A 12,518-nucleotide genomic window follows, 5' to 3' on the forward strand; every position below is an offset into this window, starting at 1 on the left:
TTTAACAAGTAAATGCTTCTAAAATAATAACAAAATTAACAAATGTCTTTAAAATAATAAAAAAATTAATAATAAAATAAGTTTTATATAATATCCAAATAATAACAACAAAATAGTAGTAACAAAATAGTGAAATTATGAAAGAAATTTGATTTATTTTGTTAGGTATTGATTATTAATTGATAAACAACTAATTATTTTTTTAGAAAAATTATATTAAACAATAAAGCGGGCAAAATACCAAAAAAGCCACTTTTTTTTAAATTTACCGAAATGGGCTCGGTATTTTATTATTTACCGAAATGGGCCCTTTTCCCCTAAATCGCGTCCACGTCAGCGCGAAGTCAGGAGACGTATCAGCAAATCACGTCCACGTCAGCGCGCTTTGCTGACGCGGGCGCAATTTGCTACCACGTAGCGCGCCCCTGGGGACGCGATTTCCCCGCGCGTGAACAGTGCAACGGTCATTTTTTTGACCATTGCCCCCCCCAACGGGTAAAAAAAAATCTATAAATACCTCCACCCTTTATTTTTTTTCACAAACTAATTCTCTCTCAAATTTCCTCTCAATTTGCTCTCAAATTCCTTCTAAATTTCTCTCAAATCCATATTTAATCTCAAATTGCTCTCAAATTGCTCTTAAATTTCTCTTAAATCCCTATTTTTAAATAATTTTAAATAATTTTATTTTTTTTAATTTTTTTAAATCGTAAAAATTTGTACGATTTCAGCAATGGTCGGAGAATTGACTCGTCTAGATAAGCAGCACATATCCGTCGAACAAATTAAATGGCAAAATACCAAAAAAACCACTTTTTTTTAAAATTTATTGAAATGGGCCCGGTATTTTATTATTTACCGGAATGGGCCACGCTGACGTGGACGCGATTTAGGAGAAAAAGGGCCCATTCCGGTAAATAATAAAATATTGGGCCCATTTCGATAAATTTAAAAAAAAAAGTTTTTTTTGATATTTTACCAATAAAGCATTATTTATACCAAACAAATATAGAAACAATGTAATATGTGACCCACAGTATTTAAAAAATAATGTATATTTCAATTTATAAAATTTTATTCTGCTTAAAAAGAAGCAACAATTATATTTAAATAAAAAATAAAAAATGGGATGCACCACTTGTAACAAACATAGTGCACGTACCAGATAATTATATATGATTTGCATTAGATAATTCGTTATTATTTCAATTCATAATGGTTAAATTTGAAAAAAAAAAAGTATCAGACAATAATATTAAGGTCACCACGCTAGGACAACGAGGATGAAGAATCCTCAACTTCCTAAGAGTGACGAGTGATATAACTCTTCTATTAGAAATTTACAGCCAGCAAATACTTTCACTCTAAAAAATTCACGTTGAACCCTTTTAGTGTATCAATTGATGTTGTTCTTTGAAGCCTAATCTGCTCTCTGAACTTGGCTATAAACTCACCAGCCTTCCTATCAACCTCATAAGTATCACTTCCTGCTACACTCGTAGTTCCAGACATGGTTGCTTCATCTGACCTTTCTCCAAAATCTTCATCCTCTCTCTCCGACTCGGAATTCTCCGCAAACTCTTGATTCCGGTTTCTGGAATATGTTGGGTTTGGCATGTAAGCATTACCTCCAAGATTCTGCCTGTTGAACACAACCGAGGGATTACAATCTCCTAATTTTGGGTCACTTCCACCTTTGTAACCCTCAACCTCTTCAATTTCATCACATCCCTTTGTATGATTTTCCTGCTTCTCTCTGGCATCCCCAGACCCAACTATGGTAATGCCACTGCCTCTAAAGGTTCGAACAGACTTCCCTCTTGAGGAAGCCTTGGAGGGAGCTATAGGCTTTGCATCAAATTTCAAGGGATACCTTGACACCCTTTCTTTGTTGGCTGATGAACCATCATCCTTTTTGCTGTCACAGAATTCCTCCCATTCATCCTCAAAGCATTTCCTTGAGCGGGTCCCCAATAAGGAGCCATCACTATACTGCCGAGAATGCGATGCAATTACTGGCTTCCGTCTTTTTAATGGTGAAGGCAGAGGAAAAGACTGGCTGGGATTCCTTTCCTTCAGGGATTCAATCATTTTGGATTTTGGTGGTTCTGAAGAACTCGGATGCGAGGGAGACAAGCTACTCGGTGAATGTGATTGGGAAGCGAGTTGGGAGTGTAAAGACCGTGATTTGAGTGATTGAAATTGAGATTCGTCAACTGAGAGAGGCCTGAAATGAGAAGGGCGTGTGACACTACCACCGTCAAATCGTTGTCTCATCCTTCCTGATCTCCAACGCCAAGGCATCGGAGAACCCAAAGCACCACTCTTGTTCGACTTCCCCTCGAAATTTTCGCGAGTCAAATCACTAAAGCTCCCATTTTCACTCTTATCGGAACCATCCGATGAATCCATCGCACTCGGACCCGAAGAATCACTCGATCCATTGCCAAATTCAGGACTCAAAACCCTGGATTTTAAACTCCTAACAGGCAACCCCAAAGGTTTATCATCTCTAAACGAAATCAATTCACCATACTTTTCGACACCACAATGTGGTTGAGCCAGCACAACCGTGGGTTCCCCTTGGACATACTTTGAACTCCAAGCTTGAACAACATTTTCCTCGTAAGGGTTGTCAAAGCTACCATTTTTAACATTAAAACATCCAGCTTTACCCTGTCCACTACAGTGCATGGAATGATCAAAACCATCTTCAAATATAGACGAAACATGGAACATTCCAGAAGCATGCGAGTGAGAATCATCAAGATTACCATTATCAATATATCTACGACCGAACAAGCCATAAGAAACAGCAATGCCAATCAACATAAGATGAAGAAGTTCCCAAAACTTGTTGAGTACTGTTTGGTTTATGAAATCTGGAGGTTGGGAAGGGAACAATGGGATTGCAATGAGTAAGAAAGCAAAAAACAGCAACTTACCAAGAAAGAGCGCGTAGTTATTGCTATCATTGTTTCTGTGTATGTTGTTGGCCCTTGTGAAGGGAGGATCTGAATCCGCCATTAATAAAGTACAGAAGCTTTCTCCGCTTCTGCTTGTTTGTTGGGTTTCTCTTCTTCTTTTGGTAAGTGAAGTGAAAATGGGGGGGGGGGAGGTCTGAAGATGTATTAAACTATACTTTGATTGATGGAAGAAAGGAAGACTTTGAAATCAAGGAAAATAATGGTCCAGTTGCAAAGAGAGTAAAGTTGAACTTTTTTATTTTTTTAGAAAAACAAAAGCAAGGAAACTAAGGGTCCGGTTGCAAAAAGAGTAAAGTTTTTTTTCTTAGAAAAACAGCTGGCTTGCATTTTTTTAAAAACACAAACAAACAACACGAATTAAAAAGTAATAACTATCGTAATAATGTCATGGCCGTTGAGTTAAATGACCAAATTGGCCGACGTTGCATTGTCGCTCCGTGAGGGAAAAAAGGGTGGTCCTTTTGGGTCAAAGGATGGGACGACGTCCTAACCACAAAAAATAAGCTAAAAAGCACATTATCTCCCGTCCAAACCCACCTTTTTAGATTTTTCCTTCATCCTATGCTATCCTTTGTTGGGAAACGCTTTGACAGATCTCTGGAAAACAACAGGAATCTGATCAGACTTAACTCCGTCCTAACCACGATAATTGATATTTTGATTGTTATATGCTCCCAAAGCAATTGGAATTATGGTCTAGAAGCAGGGGCATTGAAGGGTCGATGAGTAACAGGCAATGGCAATGCAGCCCAAGAACTAGCGGGTACCGGCCTTTGATGCTTTGAGTTAGGGGCAGAGGAAGCAGCCAAGGATGAGGACGAAGAAGAAGCAACGGCCACACGTTCACAAGAAGGGCACATGGTGAGGGTTGTGGGAGGGTTGATGTGGGTGTATAGCTGTGGGGAGAGTTTTAATGCTCGAAGTTCTTGCACTTCCTTCTGAAGCCTTCTGTTTTCCTCTGTTAGATTGTCGCAACATCTTTTTAGATACTCACAGTCAACTTCCGTTTGCTTCAACCTTGTCCTGAACGTTTGCACCAATGAAGAAAAACAATGCTGAGTTTTCATTTCCCTTCAGAATACCCTCAACAATTAATTGAAGAAATAAAACATAACAAACTTACCTAGCTCTTCTGTTCTGGAACCAAACCTCCACTTGCCTAGGCCTCAGATTCAATTGCATTGCCAGTGCCAACTTTTGCTTCTGTATTATAAAACACAACTCCAACATTTCACTTCAAATATCAAATTGTTAAACTACCTGACGTTTTAAAGACTAATCGTTAACTAACCGGATTAAGGGTGCTATGTTCCTTGAAGGTTTCTTCAAGCACCAACGACTGTTCCTTTGAAAGCCTAAGCTTCTTCCTCGAGGCATCGTCACCAGCACCCCCGCCATCTTCATCGTCACTGGAACGAGAGCAAGACGGTCTCTCAGCCTCGGTTTCATCGCACACAGGGTCTCTCCCGTTTCTCTTCCCACCTATGCTTGAAACGGTGCTGTTAGGCGAGGAAACCCCATCTTCCTCGCATTCAGCCAAGGCCGGTGCCTGGTTCACATCAATTCCACCAGCAACTGATCTTGTTTCCAACTGTCCATCTGCATGCATACGGTCAATCACAAAACTGATTTCGTTGTGTTGGTCAAATCACAGTGATGAATGTAAGAGATATGCAATGCAATCCAATGATGGAAAGAGACGATAAAACATCAGATCTCAACATATTAAGGAATAGAAACAGGAATGAAACATGACAACCCCGTAAACTGGTGATAGAAAAGGGGAGAAAAACATACCAGAAGACTGAAACAGTTCATTCCAAATGTTCCTCTGCTGAAGATTTTGCATGGAAGGTAAAGCTAAAGGCATGAGATTTAGCTTCAACGAGGGCTGATTCTGAGCACATCCCAAGCTCAAACTTAACCCCAAACCGTCATCTTTATCACCCATCTCTCCTTTTTTTGTCTTAAAAACTTCCACTTTCCCCAGAGCAGAACCAATAGAAGTTCTCTGTTTTTTCCTCTTCCTTTCTGGGTTTTCTTCCTTGTGTGTTTGGTTTCTGAGAAAAAGCAAAGCGGAAGAAAAGAAAGGGTAGAAAATGGCCTGAGCTTTAGCAGCCTTTTTGCTTTTGGTGCAGTGGGACAGGGAAAGGGTGGGACTTATATATAGAGATAAAACAGAGCTTGCAATTGGCTCAATCATGACTTATATAGATTCAAATCATAACTTATGTCAGTGACCCTATTGGCTCAATCATGATTATATAACCTTTTTCTCTTGGCTGAGCTTGCAATTGCATGAATTAACTTACGCAAGTTCAACACCTTTTTCTTTCTTCCAAAAACAATTTCCAAAACCACTCACTTAGTCTCTATACATTTGTTTCTTGTATAACTTTTTAAATAATAAAAACTCATTATATTTTTATACTAAATTCGTGAATATTAAATATTAATATTCACAAATATGTATCAAAATAAGATTTGAAAATAAAATTGTTACACAATGCTTGAAAGATTAAAACCAACTTGGGCACAATAATTGAGACAGATGGGGATAGAAAGTGATAACACACCGTTAATCGGTACTCTGCGAAATGGTCTAGCAGCAGTCATGGTTATTGAAATTTGAAGATTCATGAATGGTGTTCTAAAGAATGGCAGGTGAAATTCCGACACATTTTGAGAGACAAAAATAAAGTTGCAGATTGTATCATGAAGGAGGCAAGGGACGTTCCTGGACTTCTGCGTGTTTTCGTGGATCCTCCGTTCTATGTAAGGAAAATTCTCGAAAACGATATACCTCTTACTGTGGATGGTGTTCCAGATGGAGCTTAATTGTTTGGGATTTCTTTAATATTGTACTAAATTCATATTCATAAAACTAACTATGGTATTAAGTTGATCATATATATAAACATTTTAAATGGTAATTAAATTTTTAAGTTTCTAAAATATATATAAAAATTTGTTAAATTATATGATATTTAAATAATTTAATATAACAATAAAATAAAATATTTAAAAATCTTGAAGTAATTAATATAAATTATTTTTAAAATTAAATATAATAATAAATAAGATTTAAATAATTTAATATGATAATACAAGAAATATTTAAATAATTCAATTAATAATCTTCACTCTCAAACACAAGTTAAAAGGCAAAAGCACCTAAACCCTAGCTTTTGCATTTGGGTGAAAAGTTTTTTAATTGATTTTTATTTAGATTTAATTAACCCACCGATATTAAGTCGTTCGTTTAGGTCAATTAAGGCATATGCCAGTAAATTAGTTTATTAAATTTAAGTTGGTTAAATTATAAGCTCTCACCTAAACACAAATAAGGATATATGAATTTGTATATTTGTGGATATTCGATTAACTATTATGAATTCGAATAATTTAAAATTATCATTCCTTGTTGTATTAGAATATATATTTATAGACACTCTAGATTTTTATTATTCAGATAAGGGATGTGGATTCAAATTCGGATATTTATATTAGTTTTTCGGATTTAAAAATTTCACGGATAATAGTATTTTATTTGAATTTTTATAATAATAGTCGATGATTTGTGAATAATAAACTAATTGGTATATCGATGGGCATATTGATATATATCATTGGTATAACTATATAGAGGTGATCATGGGTCGGGCTGAACCTCAAAAGAATTTTAGACTCGTTTTTAGGCTTGGACTCGACTTGGCCCATTTATATGGGCCTAAAGTTTTGACCAAGCTCGGCCTAGATAAAAACGCTAAAACCCGAGTCCAACCCGGTCGTATTAAATTTTTTTTATATTATTATTTTTATATAAAAACTAATCTAAAATATGATACATCAAATACACTAAAAACATTCAAAGAAATGTTTCCTAACAAATTGAAAATAAATTAAAAAAATTATTTGTACTAGCAAAATTAAAAAACCCGAACAAAATAAACTAAGAAAGGTATAACTTAACAAGCAAATACTTTTAAAATAATAGTAAAATTAATAATAAAACAATAGCTATACAATTTTCAATCAATAACAACAAAATAATAGTATTATAATAGTAAAATGACACCAAAATAACAACAAAAAGCAACTGTTTTTTTTTTTTGTCAAATTCAGGTCGAATCAAGCCCGAGTAAAAAAAACATACCCACAAATCAACCCGTTTAGAAAATAGACCTCTCTTATTTTGTCCAATCACACTTTTCAAATTTATATTTTTGTTCAAAATTTCCAACTTTTCAAATGAACACTTTCCGAATTTATATTTTTGTTCAAAATTTCACTTTCCGAATTTATATTTTTGCTCAAAATTTCCTGAGATTGGTGGCCCAACCCATGCAGCTCTAGCTACACTTATCTCATATCCATCCGTAAATAAATGAATGTATCAAAAGGGCGATGCACGAAAACTCAATAAATTTGTCCAGCTTTTGAATTAATTATCCAACACATGTTTGTAACAATTATTTGAACATGGTTTTTCATGAACTTGCTCAAACAAAAAAGAATAATACTAATAAATCATATCTTCAACCATATAAAGAAAGACATTATAGAATGACAAATATTAAGGTCACCACGCTAGGACTACGAGAATGAAGAATCCTCAACTTCCTAAGAGTGACGAGTGATATAACTCTTCTATTAGAAATTTACAGCCAGCAAATACTCACTCTAAAAAATTCACGTTGAACCCTTTTAGTGTATCAATTGATGTTGTTCTTTGAAGCCTAATCTGCTCTCTGAACTTGGCTATAAACTCACCAGCCTTCCTATCAACCTCATAAGTATCACTTCCTGCTACACTCGTAGTTCCAGACATGGTTGCTTCATCTGACCTTTCTCCAAAATCTTCATCCTCTCTCTCCGACTCGGAATTCTCCGCAAACTCTTGATTCCGGTTTCTGGAATATGTTGGGTTTGGCATGTAAGCATTACCTCCAAGATTCTGCCTGTTGAACACAACCGAGGGATTACAATCTCCTAATTTTGGGTCACTTCCACCTTTGTAACCCTCAACCTCTTCAATTTCATCACATCCCTTTGTATGATTTTCCTGCTTCTCTCTGGCATCCCCAGACCCAACTATGGTAATGCCACTGCCTCTAAAGGTTCGAACAGACTTCCCTCTTGAGGAAGCCTTGGAGGGAGCTATAGGCTTTGCATCAAATTTCAAGGGATACCTTGACACCCTTTCTTTGTTGGTTGATGAACCATCATCCTTTTTGCTGTCACAGAATTCCTCCCATTCATCCTCAAAGCATTTCCTTGAGCGGGTCCCCAATAAGGAGCCATCACTATACTGCCGAGAATGCGATGCAATTACTGGCTTCCGTCTTTTTAATGGTGAAGGCAGAGGAAAAGACTGGCTGGGATTCCTTTCCTTCAGGGATTCAATCATTTTGGATTTTGGTGGTTCTGAAGAACTGGGATGCGAGGGAGACAAGCTACTCGGTGAATGTGATTGGGAAGCGAGTTGGGAGTGTAAAGACCGTGATTTGAGTGATTGAAATTGAGATTCGTCAACTGAGAGAGGCCTGAAATGAAAAGGGCGTGTGACACTACCACCGTCAAATCGTTGTCTCACCCTTCCTGATCTCCAACTCCAAGGCATCGGAGAACCCAAAGCACCACTCTTGTTCGACTTCCCCTCCAAATTTTCGCGAGTCAAATCACTAAAGCTCCCATTTTCACTCTTATCGGAACCATCCGATGAATCCATCACACTCGGACCCGAAGAATCACTCGATCCATTGCCAAATTCAGGACTCATAGCCCTGGATTTTAAACTCCTAACAGGCAACCCCAAAGGTTTATCATCTCTAAACGAAATCAATTCACCATACTTTTCGACACCACAATGTGGTTGAGCCAGCACAACCGTGGGTTCCCCTTGGACATACTTTGAACTCCAAGCTTGAACAACATTTTCCTCGTAAGGGTTGTCAAAGCTACCATTTTTAACATTAAAACATCCAGCTTTACCCTGTCCACTACAGTGCATGGAATGATCAAAACCATCTTCAAATATAGACGAAACATGGAACATTCCAGAAGCATGCGAGTGAGAATCATCAAGATTACCATTATCAATATATCTACGACCGAACAAGCCATAAGAAACAGCAATGCCAATCAACATAAGATGAAGAAGTTCCCAAAACTTGTTGAGTACTGTTTGGTTTATGAAATCTGGAGGTTGGGAAGGGAACAATGGGATTGCAATGAGTAAGAAAGCAAAAAACAGCAACTTACCAAGAAAGAGCGCGTAGTTATTACTATCATTGTTTCTGTGTATGCTGTTGGCCCTTGTGAAGGGAGGATCTGAATCCGCCATTAATAAAATGCAAAAGCTTCTCTGCTTCAGCTTGTTTGTTGGGTTTCTCTTCTTCTTTTGGTAAGTGAAGTGAAAATGAGGGGAAGATGTATTAAACGATGCTTTGATTGATTGAGGAAAGGAAGGAAGACTTTGAAAGCAAGGAAATAATGGTCCGGTTGCAAAGAGAGTAAAGTTAAATTATTATTATTTTTAGAAAAACAAAAGAAAGGAAAATAATGGTCCGGTTGCAAAGAGAGTAAAGTTAATTTTTTCTTTTTTAGAAAAACAGCTGGCTTGCATTTATTTCAGAACACAAACAAACATCAGGAATTAAAAAGTAATAACTATTGTAATAAATGTCATGGCCGCTGAGTTAAATGACCAAATTGGCCTACGTTGCATTGTCGCTCCAGGAGAGAAAAAAGGGTGATCCTTTTGGGTCAAAGGGGGGGGGACGACGTCGTTGGAAGGAAATAAAAAGAAACCTTAATTAAATTGGGATGAACCCGTTGAAGCTCTTAAAATTGCACTCGAGGGCTCTGCCCCCATGACCCAGGACAACCAATGCAAAGATTTGACAAAAAAACAAAAACAGATTTCCTTTTATATAATCACAGAAATACAAACTTTTTTTCTATTTTGGATTTTGGCTTTGCAGACGGCGAATTGGATAGTTGTTCATAGGGGGTTGCTGGCCATAAAAAATGTTGAAACTACGATTACTAACTAGCCTCTCCTTCTGTTGACTAATCATTACCTGAGTTTTTTTCTAGAATGACCAAATCGAATATGCTCCGTACTTGTGGATTTGACATTGCAAATGACTAACAAGGTCATGATTGTTACGTTATTTTCCAAATACTTGTATAGAGAGGATTTCCCAACCGGAGATCGTCCCATATGTGATCCATGAGAAGCTGACAGAGAGCTAGTCATTGCTTTCATCATTGTAATGCTTCTTTTTCCTAGAGACTATTCGATTAGATGGCATCTCTTTTCTAGAAACTATCCAAGAGATTAGATGACATGAACAAATCATATTATGATTTCAATTTAGTAGATTTTTCCTTCATCCTATGCTATCCTTTGTTGGGAAACGCTTTAACAGAGCTCTGGAAAACAACAGGAATCTGATCAGAGTTAACTCCGTCCTAACCACGATAATTGATATTTTGATAGTTATATGCTCCCAAAACCATTGGAATTATGGTCTAGAAGCAGGAGCATTGAAGGGTCGATGAGTAACAGGCAATGGCAATGCAGCCCAAGAACTAGCGGGTACCGGCCTTTGATGCTTTGAGTTAGGGGCAGAGGAAGCAGCCAAGGATGAAGACGAAGAAGAAGCAACAGCCACACGTTCGCAAGAAGGGCACATGGTGAGGGTTGTGGGAGGGTTGATGTGGGTGTAGAGCTGTGGGGAGAGTTTTAATGCTCTAAGCTCTTGCACCTCCTTCTGAAGCCTTCTGTTTTCCTCTGTTAGATTGTCGCAACATCTTTTTAGATACTCACAGTCAACTTCCGTCTGCTTCAATTTTGTCCTGAACGTTTGCACCAATGAAGAAAAACAATGCTGAGTTTTCATTTCCCTTCAGAATACCCTCAACAATTAATTGAAGAAATAAAACATAACAAACTCACCTTGCTCTTCTGTTCTGGAACCAAACCTCCACTTGCCTAGGCCTCAGATTCAATTGCATTGCCAGTGCCAACTTTTGTTTCTGTATCATAAAACACAACTCCAACATTTCACTTCAAATATCAAATTGTTAAACTACCTGACGTTTTAAAGACTAATCGTTAACTAACCGGATTAAGGGTGCTATGTTCCTTGAAGGTTTCTTCAAGCACCAACGACTGTTCCTTTGAAAGCCTAAGCTTCTTCCTCGAGGCATCGTCACCAGCACCCCCGCCATCTTCATCGTCACTGGAACGAGAGCAAGACGGTCTCTCAGCCTCGGTTTCATCGCACACAGGGTCTCTCTCGTTTCTCTTTCCACCTATGCTTGAAACGGTGCTGTTAGGCGAGGAGACCCCATCTTCTTCCTCGCATTCAGCCAAGGCCGGTGCCTGGTTCACATCAATTCCACCAGCAACTGATCTTGTTTCCAACTGTCCATCTGCATGCATACGGTCAATCACAAAAACTGATTTCGTTGTGTTGGCCAAATCACAGTGATGAACGCAAGAGATATGCAATGCAATCCAAAGATGGAAAGAGACGATAAAACATCAGATCTCAACATATTAAGGAATAGAAACAGGAATGAAACATGACAACCCCGTAAACTGGTGAAAGAAAAGGGGAGAAAAACATACCAGAAGACTGAAACAGTTCATTCCAAATGTTCCTCTGCTGAAGGTTTTGCATGCAAGGTGAAGCTAAAGGCATGAGATTTAGCTTCAACGAGGGCTGATTCCGAGCACATCCCAAGCTCAAACTTAACCCCAAACCGTCATCTTTATCACCCATCTCTCCTTTTTTGTCTTTCAAAACCAGCAAAAACTTTCACTTTCTCCAGAGCAGAACCAATCGAAGTTCTCTGTTGTTTGCTCTTTCTTTCTGGGTTTTCTCCCTTCTGTGTTTGGTTTCTGAGAAAAAACAAAACGGAAGAAATAAAGGGTAGAAAATTGCTTGAGCTTTAACAGCCTTTTTGCTTTTGGTGCAGTGGAACAGGGAAAGGATGGGACTATATATAGAGATAAAACAGAGCCAGAGAAGGAGAGAGATGGGGTATAGATTCAAATCATAACTTATGTCAGTGACCCTATTGGCTCAATCATGATTATATAACTTTTTTCCCTTGGCTGAGCTTGCAATTGCATGAATTAACTCAACGCTCTTTTGACCATAGATTCAAACTCTAACTGTGGTTTTAGAAAAAGTACGCTCCGTGGCTGAACTTTAAGATGTGTGTGTAAGTGTGTTACTTGTAACTGAGATCTTTAAACTTTATTAATCATGTTAAGGTCTTGTCTTGGGGAGGGTAATGAAGTTGGCTTCAAAAGCGGCTTTCTCTCTGGTTGACCGATGTGAGTAAATGGGACAGCAAAAGCAGCTGCAATCCCCCTACACGCAGGGACCACGATCTTTGAAAATCCATCAGATATGATGGTAAATCATGTGCACAGCAATCTCTTACTCTCCCAAGCCCAGCTCTTCCCACAAGTCGGGCCCATGAGTGGCTCTTTTGCCTACATGCCAA

The 12,518-nt window shown here is 37.9% G+C and overlaps 4 protein-coding genes across 6 annotated transcripts; all 4 read right to left on the reverse strand.

Annotated features, from left to right (window-relative positions):
* Positions 1–1,159: 1,159 nt before the first annotated feature.
* Positions 1,160–3,027, reverse strand: LOC107923466 (uncharacterized). The gene has a single exon (XM_016853663.2). It carries the CDS (start codon positions 3,025–3,027, stop codon positions 1,360–1,362), a length of 1,668 nt encoding a protein of 555 aa, XP_016709152.2. The 3' UTR covers positions 1,160–1,359.
* LOC107924456 (homeobox-leucine zipper protein HAT3) lies at positions 1,160–5,205 on the reverse strand. Of its 2 annotated transcripts, XR_005921004.1 has the most exons (5): positions 4,785–5,205; positions 4,279–4,586; positions 4,111–4,190; positions 2,946–4,010; positions 1,160–2,683 (listed from the first exon to the last, which is right to left on the reverse strand). XR_005921004.1 is itself a non-coding variant. In XM_016854915.2 (4 exons), the coding sequence occupies exons 1-4, from the start codon at positions 5,188–5,190 to the stop codon at positions 3,677–3,679; spliced, it is 1,128 nt and encodes a 375-aa protein (XP_016710404.2). In that variant the 5' UTR covers positions 5,191–5,205; the 3' UTR covers positions 1,160–3,676. The 2 variants fall into 2 exon arrangements, 1 of the variants encoding a protein (XP_016710404.2); XM_016854915.2 differs by having other exon boundaries at positions 1,160–4,010.
* A 2,460-nt stretch (positions 5,206–7,665) lies between these two features.
* On the reverse strand, positions 7,666–9,333 carry LOC107924082 (uncharacterized). The gene has a single exon (XM_016854358.2). It carries the CDS (start codon positions 9,331–9,333, stop codon positions 7,666–7,668), a length of 1,668 nt encoding a protein of 555 aa, XP_016709847.2.
* A 555-nt stretch (positions 9,334–9,888) lies between these two features.
* Positions 9,889–12,069, reverse strand: LOC107924083 (homeobox-leucine zipper protein HAT3). 2 transcript variants are annotated; one of them, XM_016854360.2, is made up of 4 exons: positions 11,632–12,069; positions 11,122–11,432; positions 10,954–11,033; positions 9,889–10,853 (listed from the first exon to the last, which is right to left on the reverse strand). In XM_016854360.2, the coding sequence occupies exons 1-4, from the start codon at positions 11,783–11,785 to the stop codon at positions 10,520–10,522; spliced, it is 879 nt and encodes a 292-aa protein (XP_016709849.1). In that variant the 5' UTR covers positions 11,786–12,069; the 3' UTR covers positions 9,889–10,519. The 2 variants fall into 2 exon arrangements, with proteins under 2 accessions (XP_016709849.1, XP_016709848.1); XM_016854359.2 differs by having other exon boundaries at positions 11,122–11,459; positions 11,632–12,046.
* Between the last annotated feature and the right edge of the window lie 449 nt (positions 12,070–12,518).

The sequence above is a fragment of the Gossypium hirsutum genome, chromosome D11 (assembly GCF_007990345.1).
Source record: "Gossypium hirsutum isolate 1008001.06 chromosome D11, Gossypium_hirsutum_v2.1, whole genome shotgun sequence".
NCBI classification, from domain to species: Eukaryota; Viridiplantae; Streptophyta; class Magnoliopsida; order Malvales; family Malvaceae; genus Gossypium; species Gossypium hirsutum.